The 12,658-nt window shown below is 46.6% G+C and overlaps 1 protein-coding gene across 18 annotated transcripts in view; it reads right to left on the bottom strand.

Annotated features, from left to right (window-relative positions):
* Positions 1–5,407: 5,407 nt before the first annotated feature.
* SPIRE1 (spire type actin nucleation factor 1) overlaps positions 5,408–12,658 on the bottom strand; it is a 180,827-nt gene continuing 173,576 nt past the window's right edge. For 6 of the 18 annotated variants that reach the window (XM_021096025.2, XM_021096027.2, XM_021096026.2 and 3 more), the window contains 5 exons: positions 11,753–11,890; positions 11,092–11,162; positions 10,566–10,593; positions 10,334–10,470; positions 5,408–8,524 (listed from right to left, as the gene is read on the bottom strand). In XM_021096025.2, coding sequence (XP_020951684.2) covers positions 8,266–8,524; positions 10,334–10,470; positions 10,566–10,593; positions 11,092–11,162; positions 11,753–11,890 — 633 coding nt within the window. In that variant the 3' untranslated portion in view covers positions 5,408–8,265. Of the gene's footprint in view, positions 8,525–10,333; positions 10,489–10,565; positions 10,594–11,091; positions 11,163–11,752; positions 11,891–12,658 lie in introns of all 18 variants that reach the window. The other 12 variants (XM_084964079.1, XM_084964081.1, XM_084964080.1 and 9 more) reach the window with 4 other exon arrangements.

Genomic DNA, 12,658 nt, shown 5'->3' with positions numbered 1-12,658 from the left:
TAAGAGTTAACTATACCATGAAAGGGGCAAGTAGTAAAGAGGAAACGAGCATGAATTCAATGCTGACGCATACACACTCTGCATTTACCAAGCAGTGGCAATTACAAGTGTCCAGGGCTCTTATTAACAGCTGCCTGTGAGTTTGTTAATGAAAGTTGCTGGATGGGGGTCAGGAGGCAGGGCTGAGCACAGAGGCTCTGCTGGGGCTCTGGGAGGGGCAGGAGCCTGCAGTCAGGCCTGTGTCTGGTGGGTGGGTTTACAAGGGTAGGGAGGAGACCCTAGGAAAGTTTCTGTGCCTCCAGAAAACCGTTTGGCACACACTGCTGTCAAATCCTGTTCTGGTCGCCTTGGTGGGACTGCAGTGATTTGCCCACTAAAGGAACACAGGGCCATACACGGCACTTATGTGCTAAGGAGCCTGACAACATCTATGTCAATCGATGTGAAGACATCTTGGTTTCATCTTTGTGTTTCTCACATATCTTCATTTCCATATTGAACCTGCTCATTCATTAATTCACTCCACATTTACTGAGCACCTTTTGCATACAGTTTTCCAAATCTGGGCATGTGGCAGTGAAGAACCCTGACAAAGACCCCTGTTTTCATGGGACGATGGTTAAAAAGATGCAGAAGAAGGAAAAGGAAGCCACTGCTTACAGCAAGCAGCCCCGGGAGGGAGGTGCGATGTGAAGCAGAACCCAGTGAACAGTGGCAGCGAGCAACACGAGGGCTGACCTTCCCAACAATGGGCCTGTTCAGGGGTGGGAGCTGGCAGAGTATGCATCTGTCTGGCCCTGGATGTGATTAATCAGGGCCAAGAGCCTGAAGATGGACTGATGTGTCCTTGGGTCAATTCCAGCTCTAAAAGCCAGCAGGGTACAGATTTTGTGGGAAGGAGCGAGTGCTCAGGGAGAGACAGGGTCTCTAGCGCAGAGGCTGGGGGGTCCCACTGCTCCACAGTGGAGGTGTGGTAACTATTTCTTGGAGCAAGCTGCATGGCTAGGGTTGTCTACTTTGTTTCCACTTAATGCAACCCGAACAGTCTGTTCCATGCAGCCCCTGCAGCTGCTGGCTTCCTTTACTCCACCAGCGGCACCACAGGGCTGTGCGAATGGACACCAAGCCATCTTTCCATCGCAGGGCTGGAAGACGAACCACCACTAACTGACGCAAAACGGTGGCTGCAGGGAGTTTCCATTGTGGCTGCTTGGGTTAAGAACCTAACTAGCATCCACAAGGATGCGGGTTCAATCCCTGGCCTCCCTCAGGGGTTAAGGATCCATTATTGCCCCGAGCGGCGGTGTGGGTCACAGATGTGGCTTGGGTACTGCATTGCTGTGGCTGTGGTGTAGCCTGGCAGCTGCTGCTCCAATTTGACACCTAGCCTGCAAACTTCCACACATGCCGCAGATGTGGAAGCCCTAAAAAAAAAAAAAAAAAGTGGGTGCAGAGGGGCTTATCTGTTTTTTTGTCCTTTTTTTTTAATTTTGGGGTGATGAACTCCAGTTCTTTAGAGCAATTAACAAAACTGAATTTGCCTTTGCTTCCTCAAGTTTCAAATAAATGCAGCATGTTGTGTGCTTTTTTTCTTGTACTCATGTAATATACACAATCAGGTTTGTCATCAATGCAGAAAATACTGTTTAAAAGTGACTTACCAGTCATTTCACACTTCAGTAAAGGGCTAGCTTGGATGCACAGATTTTTCTAGTTTCTCATCACAGTTGACTCAGGTATCTGTGTAGAACTGATGTTTGACCCACCATGTTGTCTCTCTCCTGGTTAAAAATGACCTTAGAAAAAGTTTGTGTTTCAAAAGACATCAAAACTAAAGTGAGGCATTCTCTTGTGGTGCAGCAGGTTAAGGATCCTGAGTTGTTGCTGCAGTGGTTAGGGTCCCTGCTGTGGTGAGGTTTCAATCCCCAGGCCAGGAACTTCCACATGCTGCAAGTGCAGCCAAAAAAAAAAGGGAAAAGACCAACAGATTGGGAGAAAATATTTAAAAATTATATATCTCATAGGGAACATGTATCCAGAACATATAATGAACTCTTACAGTTCAACAATAAAAGACAAACATTCAACTAGGACAAAACATCTGAGTAAATGTTTCTCCTGGGAAGATATACTAATAGCCAATAAAAATATGAAATATATAATTCCATCCAATCATACATCAGAACAGAGAAATCTGCAAAGAGGCAGTTTAGTGGTTTCCTGGGGTTGATGGAGAGGAGGATTGACAGACAGCAGGGGAAAAAAGCTCAAGTGCATAGGATTTCCTCTTGAGAAAATAAAAATGCCCTAAATTTGGTCATGGTGATGGTTATACACATCTGTGAATAGTCCAAAAATCACTAAATTGTGTACTTTAATGGGTTAATCATATGGTATATGGCCTATATTTCAAAGCTCTTTTTAAGAAACTGGTATAATATTGTAAATCAACTGTATTTTAATTTAAAAAAAACCTTGCCAACATTTATGTTCATCTGAACATGCAAAGGTGTGTTAAATACAGACTGATATTCAAAGTAAGCATATTAAAAAAACCTTTTAAAAGAAAAATAAAGTGACCTTACAGACCGCCTCATCCAACACTTGGTTTCAAAAGGAAGAGATGAAATCCAGAAACACACTGGAACAGCTGTCTGCTGCCAGGCTGCAAACCAGTTTAGGTACAACCACTGTAGAAACCAGGCACTGCTGGAAGGCTCTGGGGATTTTTTATTTTTTCAGTATCACGTCAAAAGCTCTTGGGACCTAAAAGCTCTTTTTCTAGTGGCTTCCATTTTGGAGCAGAGTGCACTCCAGCCCCACCGTGGAGGAGGGGTGCCCACTGGCATCAGGCCACGCAGGGGTCACGTGGAAGTGGGAGCTGGGTCCCAGCTCACATCCTGTGCATCTGACTCCTGAAATGGCCTTGAGCCAGCAGGAGGATGGCACAGCCGAGTCCCCAGTTCTGTCAGGGCAGCTAAGGTGCTGCTCTTCCTGTTAGGAGACGTTGCCTCTGTCCTCTGTCCAGTGGGGGCTTCTCGCTGCACCTTTTTTCTTCCTCCGTATGGTTTCCTTCCGTTTTTACACCGAGTTCGCATAGGAATTGGATATTCAGGTTAGCTGTACAGACATCCGCAATGTCTCTTGGGTACTGCCAGTCTCCTAAACACGGCTGCTCCTGGGAGGGGTAGGGGTGTGACATTTTCCACTGAGTTATGCTGGGTGGTGGTGGTGGGGTGGTAGACAGGGCAGGGGGCACAGATGAGCCCGGCAGGCACAGGGTCACCAAGGCAGAGGAGAGCACCTAGGGCAGTCCGGTGTCCAGCTTCCTCAGGGTTGCCCCCCTTGTGTCCCTTCAACTTAGACTTGCCAGAGCTGCTGGGAAGACACCCTAGTGCAGGGGCAGCATCCGGCCCCCCACTGTGGAGCATCCGGTGATCCCTCGGCTGAGTAACTTCCCAGGGATGTAAGTGAATTGCCGATGTCCCCATTTTCAAGAGCCTACTTTCTAAGAACCATGTCCTGTCAGTTCTGAGATCCTTCTACTTCCATTCCTTCAATACCATGGCAACAGCTCAGATTTTGCCACCACCATCAAAATCCAACAGCAGAAACAGCTGCACAAAGTTCTGCACAGTAAAATCTAAGTACATGAGTATTTACATTATGTACATTTCAATGGAACAAGTTGAATAGCATTGAGACTTCAGTCTGCAGGCAGCGTTTTATATTAAGTAGGTTCTTAGTGCTTAAGTTTTTTGGATGGGCAAAGGGAGAGGTTTCTAGGCTGGCGGGGGGGAAGAAGGGGTTCTGATGAATCTGTATCTGTGTGCATACATGTGGCAGAGAGCAGAACTGAATCCTAAAACACATGCATGCAACCGAGTCCTTTCCTACAAAAGTTCTCCCTATGAAACCAGACGCTGATGATTTGCAACCACACACCCTCTCCACAGGAGCCAGAAGGAAGAGGACATGGTTTTAGACCCCATGGTCCCCTCCTGGTATCCGACGTCTCCGTGTCTCTGGAATCCAGGAGGCACAAGAGAGTGCTCTGATCTGGACTCAGAAAGTCAGTAGACATCTGTCTTTCTACACATCTCACAGAGAAACTTTAGTGGAAGAAGATCCTAAAATACATCTGGCCAATAAGGGAACAGCTTGTGTAAAGGAATGAATATCAACTGAATATCACATAATTAAGATACATAAAGGGCCAATGATGTGCTCTAGTTAGGTAACATAAAAACATTGAGAATTTTCCTGAATTCATTGTGGGTTTAAGCTTCCTAATTTTTTTTTTTTTGCTATTTCTTGGGCCGCTCCCACGACATATGGAGGTTCCCAGGCTAGGGGTCCAATCGGAGCTGTAGCCGCCGGCCTATGCCAGAGCCACAGCAATGCAAGATCCGAAATGCATCTGCAGCCTACACCACAGCTCACGGCAACGCCGGATCGTTAACCCACTGAGCAAGGGCAGGGACCGAACCCGCAACCTCATGGTTCCTAGTCGGATTCGTTAACCACTGCGCCACGACGGGAACTCCCCCTAATTTTTTCTTAAGCCTTTCCTCCCCACCCCCTCCCCGGCCATGCTTGTGGCATGTGGAAGTTCCTGGGCCAGGGATGGAACCCATGCCAGAGCAGTGACCTGTGCCACAGCAGAGGCAATGCCAGATCCTTAACCTGCTGTGACAAAAGAGAACTCCCTCTTATGCCTTTCAGAACTACAAGATGGAGTTCCCGTCGTGGCGCAGTGGTTAACGAATCCGACTAGGAACCATGAGGTTGCGGGTTCGATCCCTGCCCTTGCTCAGTGGGTTAACGATCCGGCGTTGCCGTGAGCTGTGGTGTAGGTTGCAGACACGGCTCGGATCCCGCGTTGCTGTGGCTCTGGCGTAGGCCGGTGGCTACAGCTCCGATTCAACCCCTAGCGTGGGAACCTCCATATGCCGCGGGAGCGGCCCAAGAAATAGCAACAATAACAATAACAACAACAACAACAACAACAACAACAAAAAAAGACAAAAAAAAGAACTACAAGAAATTTTCTTTGATGGGACATTTGAAGAACATACCCCTTGAGGAATTCTATTTAGAAGAAAAAAAACAAAAGCTCTATCTTTCTCTATATAATTTGTCCCCACAGATGTGACTTCTTTTATAATAAATTGTTATATACTAGTTATGGATTTTAGTTTCCTACCCCACTGAGGTGAAAAAGGAGGCGGGCTGCTTGGTGACAAAGCAGTTACAGTGGTGGCTCATTTTCAGTGATTTCCTTGTAGACTGTATTTCTCAAACTGATCATAAACCCCTGATACTAACTTCCCACCCTAGGTGGTTTCTAACAACTAGTTACCAAAAGAAATTGCCATTTTACAACAGGAACTCCACACAGAAGGCATGATGGAAAGTCATTTATTTTTCCCCCAGATAAATTTCAAAATAAAAGACTTTAATGGAAAATGTTTAGTACCGTCATGTCACGCTGAATGCCAGCAATACCTCGACTTTTATACACACAGGAAGCCAGGTCGCAGTGTACACATTTCTTCATGGCCCTTCAACAGTTTGCATGTACAAAACTGCCTGCTATTTTGCTTTTGCAAATAGCAACGTGGTTTGAAATTTTCATGTGTCCTGTGTGACACCTAAAATCCAGACTTAGTTTATTAATACAGTTAAAAAAATAAAAGCCTTGAAAAATTCCCATTATGAGTTCATGGTGCTAATTACATGGGGTGAGCATATGAGTTCATGGGATCTCATCAAATGTAAGATCATTAAAAACTCCATAACAACCTTCTAGTTTAATCTGAAAGGCTTAAGACTTAAAATCTAGTAAGACTGCTAAATCGATGTACAAATCAATTACTTGGTTTAACATTTACTCGCCTTGGGAGAGTTAATTCTCACTGTCCACTGGAATGAATGCCTTTCGAATATTAATCACTATATTACAGTATTTACAAGCATTCTTAGCTATTGCAACACTGGCAGCAAGTTAAGCTGTGAGAAGGGAAACAAAGGTCTCCCTGCAGGGTGGGTTCATGGGGTGAAAAGGAGGATCTGGGGGGACAGGGTGATGCTGGGGGTGAGGCAGGGGACCCGCAGAAAGTGCCGAGACAAGGACAAGGAGGAGCAGCGAATCGGGAGTAAGGAACTGAGGGGACGAGGCTGAGGGCTGTAATCACCACACGCTCTTAGCAAGAGGCCCTCTGGAAGTGACCATGAGGCCGAGGAGGTGGGGCATCCATAAATAAGGGAGGGCTCAGCACGAGAACATGTCCCTGCACATGGGGTACCCACCGTCTGAGCTGGCCACGCGCCTTCTTCCTCTGCTTCCTGCAGACTGTCCCGGGAGACCCTCCCGCCTGAGCTCCCAGTCCACGTGGCGGACCCCAACTGCACTGTTACCGCTCTGCCGAGAGGCCTGTGCCCCAGCGGCCTCACAGGATCAAACTCGGGGCAGCCGCGGCCAAGACTGGTTTCATGTGCTGGTTTCATCTGCTGTGTGAATGCAGGCGCAGCTCTCATCTGGGGCTACTGCTTCAAGACACCTGTAAACCGGTCACCATGTCTCGAAGCGCACTCTGCTAGCCGGGACTGCGCATGGGGACAAGCCCCGCCTGCCACCTAGCGTCCCTGTCCCAGGGGTGGTCAGAGGCTCCACCAAACAACCCAGGCTCTAGAGTCCAAACTGACCTTGGAAAATTTTACAAGTGAAGTTCACTCAAAACAATGTTTACAGCTCTTAAGTAAGAGTCTTTACAACCATTTAAACATTTTCAAAGTCACTAAGAGTTGCTGGTGGCCCACTTTTACCTGCAAATACAGACAAACTGTTCACATGCATTACTTCAGTCAATTGGTAAAGTTTATTTTATAAGTATAAGCAATTTTAAGCCATTTACTAATTTATAAATTTCAGTTATTAAAAATTCGCAGCGCAGTTCTGAGGTATCACTGTTAATGTACTACAGAAATGTTACCCTATCTGGACATGGCATGAAGTGTGACGCCATGCCTTGGGTTAAGTGGTGCTGTCGCAGCGCTGACTACGGAGAAGCTTCAGGGAACCGCAGAGACTGGCACCTTGACTGGGGTCATTGCTGGGGACATTGCTAAGCATCCAAAATAACAAGGGACGGCCCAGGGAATGGGCCAAATAAGCCGAGAGATTACTGGTGTACAATGCTACCCTCCAACCTACCTCACCAAACCCCCACCCTGCTCACTCAAGCCGCTCACAGGGAAAATGTGTGCAAAAAGCATCCAAAAAGCCTATCAGCAGGTTAATTTTCTTGTAATTTTAAAAGAACTAGACAATGGTTTTTTTTTTTTTCCATTTAAAATTCATTTATAAAAATAAATAAATTTCAGTTTGAGACCTTAGGTACCAAATTGTGGCTGAATTTAGGCGTGATGGCGAGACTATAAAGTTATGACACTGTGGTTGGGAATGTGGGGTTCCAGCTCACTCCCTGCAGTGTGGCCCACAAGGGCATCCTTCACGGTCACAGTCTTGTCACAGCTGGCCAAAACGCTCAACCCCTGGACAAACTTCTAACCTTTCTTTGACCCAAAATACCACAAAACTTTACTTCTGAGATCCCCGTTATGAAAGGACTGGTAACCATAATACATTCAAGACAAGAGCAGAGGAGCTGTCACTGCTCCGAAGATGCTCCCCCACTCGGGGCAGAGCCAGCAGCGTGGAGGACACGGCCACCCACCTGGAGCAGAGTGGCATCGACGTCCTGCACGGGCGTGGCCCTCACCCCAGAGAACAGTCCCACACAGTCAGCCAGAGAGTCAGAGCAAACCCTGTGGGTTCTGTGCTGGGACGGGCAGCGCTGCGCACATCGGCGAGGACCATGTCCTGGAGATGCCATTGTGACTTAGCGCGTGCGGGCAGCGCCGAAGTCCACGCCGTCTTAGACCCAGTTCGTGCTGAGACGCTTTCTGCCTTAGTCAGACAACTATGTGAGGAGCAGTAAAGGAACTGAACTAAGGAAAAAGGTTCTGCCTCCACATCCACACACACACACACACACACACAAAAGCAAGTTTCAAACCGCTGTCCTCTCTCAGAGTGGACAAGCCACTGGCTGACCTGTCATGTGTCATCGAGGTGAACACAGTACTCAGTCTGTGGAATAAGGTGATGCAGCAGAAACCTGCCCTGATGCAACCTCTAGCCCGAGGCTGAGCCGGGCCAGCTAGTGCCCTCCGCCAAGGCCGCCGGGCACAGGGCAGGGCTCAGACCTCGCTGATGGTCCTCTCCGAGGGCCAGTACTCCGAGGGGCCTGCAGAAGCCATGGAGAAAGACTGGGTTTTCCTTTTCAATCGGGCTCTCTTGTTGGCCAACACGAGGCTATGCCGGCTTGAACTGATGATCTCTGAAATGAACTTTTTGCAGTCTACACACACCTCCATGGCACTCCAGTCCTCCATCAGCTCTTTGGGAAACTGTAGGTCTTCATCTGATTTGTCCACAGACTTGGATTTTGAAGACAATCTGGGAAAAAACAAAAACATTTAAAGCAAACGGGATTGTTACTTATAGTTCTACCACAATACTAAGAACATATGTGCAGAAAAAGTAAATTTGCTGCCAAACATTACAGAATAGGTGAGTCATGTCATGTTCATCCGAAGAAGTTATGACTGGTGACAGAGTTCGAAATATTAAAAAAAAAAAAAAAAGAAACCAGGAAACATGTTTTCTTAAGAAATAATAATACTAAAAACTCTTAGTACCCCTTCTAGGATTTTTGGAAGATTATTCAGAGTACTCACTGGATTACTGTACACATATAGATCGTGAACTTTAACAACAAAAACGACATAAAGCATGTGTTGCTAACGTCCTATTTGATGACTCAGAGAACTTCAAGCTCTTTCTCCAGTGACCAGTGTCATGGTTAATGAACCTCAGTTAACTCTGGACAGTAGGTCAGACAAGAGGAACTCAAGTACATTTATCTTAATCCTATGACATATCCTGAACAATGATCTTTGGACCAGCTGTCTTATCATTTTTGTTATGATCAAATATACCTCACCCTCCACAACAGTTCTCTGTAACTGAGTAATTGAATCCAAACAGGATTCCAGAGAACAGGAATCAACTAGACCAACATCCGACCAAATGTTCTGGGTAAGTTTTGGAAATAACGAGGAATCATGTACTCATTTACTGTTTCGATTAAACCGAACAAGAGCACAGGTTGGAGTCAGGAGAGGAAGGAACACAGACTTGTGGTCCCATGGCCCCGAGCCTGTGGGGCAGTGCACAGTCAGGCCATGAAGGAGCACCCGCACCTCAGCAAAGCCTGGCACCGGGGCAGGGACCTTGGGCACGGGTTACTTTCTGGCTCACAGCTTCCCTGCCTCACTGTCCACAGACCTTGACAGGCGGAAGTGGCCACGGTCTAGCATTTGGCACCAATTTCAGGGTTCCTCCCAAAAGGGGGACAGCTGGTGCATAACACCCCAACCCCCTTGGCCCTGCCGGGGTGTGACCCGAGCTGGTCTCTTCCTTGTGTCTCTCTTAGGACCAGCACCAACCTTACTCTGCATTAAATGCAATGGGGTTGGTATTCAGGCACCTCTTTTCTTTTAAATTGCCAGCTCTCGGCCTAAAGCTTTCTTTCTGCTTTTACAATAGGAAAGTGAGCCAAAGTTACTGCAGACTACTGTAAACACAGGATTGACAGATTTTCTTTCAAAACTAAAGAAAGAAGGAAAGATTAGACTGTTAGGTGCAGGTGTTCAATGCCATTGAAAACAAGGTCAGTTTTGTGGGTTTTTTTTTTTTTTTTTTTTTTTTTTTTTTTTGTCTTTTTGCCATTTCATGGGCTGCTCCCACGGCATATGGAGGTTCCCAGGCTAGGGGTTGAATTGGAGCTGTAGCCGCCGGCCTACGCCAGAGCCACAGCAACGCAGGATCCGAAATGCATCTGCAACCTACACCACAGCTCAAGGCAACGCCGGATCCTTAACCCACTGAGCAAGAGCAGGGATCGAACCCACAACCTCATGATTCCTAGTCGGATTCGTTAACCACTGAGCCACAACGGGAATGCCACAAGGTCAGTTTTAAAGATGACTTTTAAAGGCCACACAAATTATCTCCAAAGTAGTAAAAAACTAAACCATGAGACTAAGTATCTTCCCAGGAGCTACCTTTGGCAAGTCTTGGTAATGTATGTCTGAGTCGAAACTCCATTAAAACCCACTCACTGCCCACTCTCCCTCAGGCCAAAACCCCAGCACATCACCACAGTCTGCAGAGAATGCTCTGGAGACTCAGGCCCCTGCTCACCTGGCAATGCTCCGAAGTGGTCGATGGTGGCCAGTGGAGGGCTTTTCTGGCCTCAGACAACTTTCCCCTCTCTGCAAGGCAGAAGGTCCCAATGAAAAGATAGGAAGGGTGGAGTATGGCTTGGAAGGCAGCCGCATCTATTATCCCAAATAAAACTGAGAATGAGCAGCACTGTTAGAGAGGCAGAGTCATTACAATCAGCACAAGTGTAATTTCACGAGGCTTAGCTTACCTTCTTGCAACACTGTGAGCACACCGGCCTGTACACAAAATCAGAAGTGTTACTCAGCATGATACCATGGATGCCTGCGTGGCTGTGAATCCTACAATAAGCCCCCAAACTCTCTGGTTCTCTCATCAGAATGTAACAAACCGATACAACTGTGGATTGCCAAAGAAGACAGTCAATCTGCAAAACTCCACTCACACTGTGTCCTATGAGAGGATCAGCTTACATCAGTTTGGAATTTCCTTACTTGTCTATCCTGGATCACATGACAGTCACATCTATTTTTTTCTGTTCAAATGTGACATATCCTTAGAACTATCTTGGATATGTAAAAGAGGTACATGCAGAGAAACATTTTCCAGGCTTAATACCAAAGCACTTGTTCGTTCCACTCTTGAAGCAATCAGTGTTACTAACTCACAAGCACAGACTGGGTCACTTCTAATATTGTTCCTGTGAGGAAAATGATGAAACATTGATGGTAACTGGTGTTTCCTTGACTACTGTCGTCAATTACAAAAAGCCTTACCTCTTACAGAACTGACAGGTATAAGACCAGGTGAAGAAGGAAAATCTCCTGGTTCGGCAACAAAAGCAGAGCTAAAAAATACAAATTTAAAAGGAGAAAAAAGCAATGCCAATAGTTAATGTCCTAATTTTCATGTTTGAACACACTTACACTTATATGTGGGAAAGTTTAGTAGACAAAGTGACGAGAGGCTTTAGAGGCCCTTTCTTGAGTTTGGCTCTGTGAGAATTACAACCTGGCTTTGTTTGATTATAATTCTACTTTTAAGAGGCAATAAAAGGCTACAGCTTTCAAGGGTCTCACCATCATGGAAGCAATCTGAAGAGGCTCTGGAAAAGTCTCTTGTTCCTCAGATCTATTTTCCTTACAACCACTTACACTTAGAAGTGTAACAACTAAGTGCTAACATGGCTTTATGAGGGCATACCACTATTTAGTATGGTGCCTTAAAACCTTCCAGTGTCCCATTTCTAAGGGAGAAATAAAAATACTCGCTTTTGTGAACAGGCAGAACTGGGGCTGGCTGCCAGAGAGTAAGTCTCTTGCCTCCCAGAACCCCCCAAGGCCTGTACCACCTGGCCAGAAGACAGTGCCTGCAGGGACGCCCTGTGACCCGCCATTCTTCTAACCCTGCAGGTCCGTCAACCATCAACAGTTCTACCTTTCCTTTCTTCAAAGCGGTGTAGACATCTTTATACTGCTGGTATTTTTCCAGCTCTGCCTTCACCAGGACCTGACGGATATGCATCACCTCCTCCACAGTCAGCGCCAGGCACTCCACTGGGTAGCAGAACTCCTCCTAAAATTCAAAATTCCACATCAGTCAGAAGCTCCCACCCACTTTTGGCCAGATTTCCCTTCAGATCAGTCACTTGGTTAGTAGCTTCAGAGAAGAAGGAGGTTTCCCAGCAAACGCTACAGCAGAACTGGCTCCCTCTGGGGACCACATGACTTCCAATGACACTGAGGCAGCAGACAGCAGCAAACTTAGGGGCAATGTGCCACGCAGCAGCCCCTGTCATTTCCAACAAGTGAAAGCTGCTCACATCTGTGCCTCAGGGATCTTTCTTCCAGTAAGTGTAGCTATGCATCTAAGAATGCAATCTTGGGAAAAATTTTTATTGTTCTACACCAAATTTGTCACTTTTCGCCTATGATTACACAAAAACATTATTTAGTTTTGTGTAATATACTATTTGCTAATAGATAAATAGCAAACCTACAACACTGATACTACTATTAAAAAGAACTGATTTGTGGTACCCAGAATAGCCAAAAGAAGGTGGTTAGTAATTGATACTGAGCTGCATTATTTGGGGGTGAGTTACATCAGCACCTCGAGTGGGCCAGGGACTCGGAAGGCTGGCACAGTTCACAGCCAGGCGGCTCTCTCCACAGGCGCCCCGTGCACCCCAGGTCTGTCCTCACTTCCAAACAATTGCAGAAGCATAGTCAGCGCTGGAGTGATGTGGGGGCGCCCGGAGGACTCTGAGATAATAGTCAGGCTCATATCTGATGCTGATGGTTTCCCCAACAACAGCTGAGGAAGGTGTTGATGTAACCGGCC

The sequence above is a fragment of the Sus scrofa genome, chromosome 6 (genome assembly GCF_054392235.1).
Source record: "Sus scrofa isolate SSC_HxYL_T2T_F1_AM1 chromosome 6, Sscrofa_HxYL_maternal_Yorkshire_Landrace_v2.0, whole genome shotgun sequence".
Taxonomy (NCBI): domain Eukaryota; kingdom Metazoa; phylum Chordata; class Mammalia; order Artiodactyla; family Suidae; genus Sus; species Sus scrofa.
The sequence above is the reverse complement of the archived record's forward strand: the minus strand, read 5'-3'. Positions and strand labels throughout refer to the sequence as shown.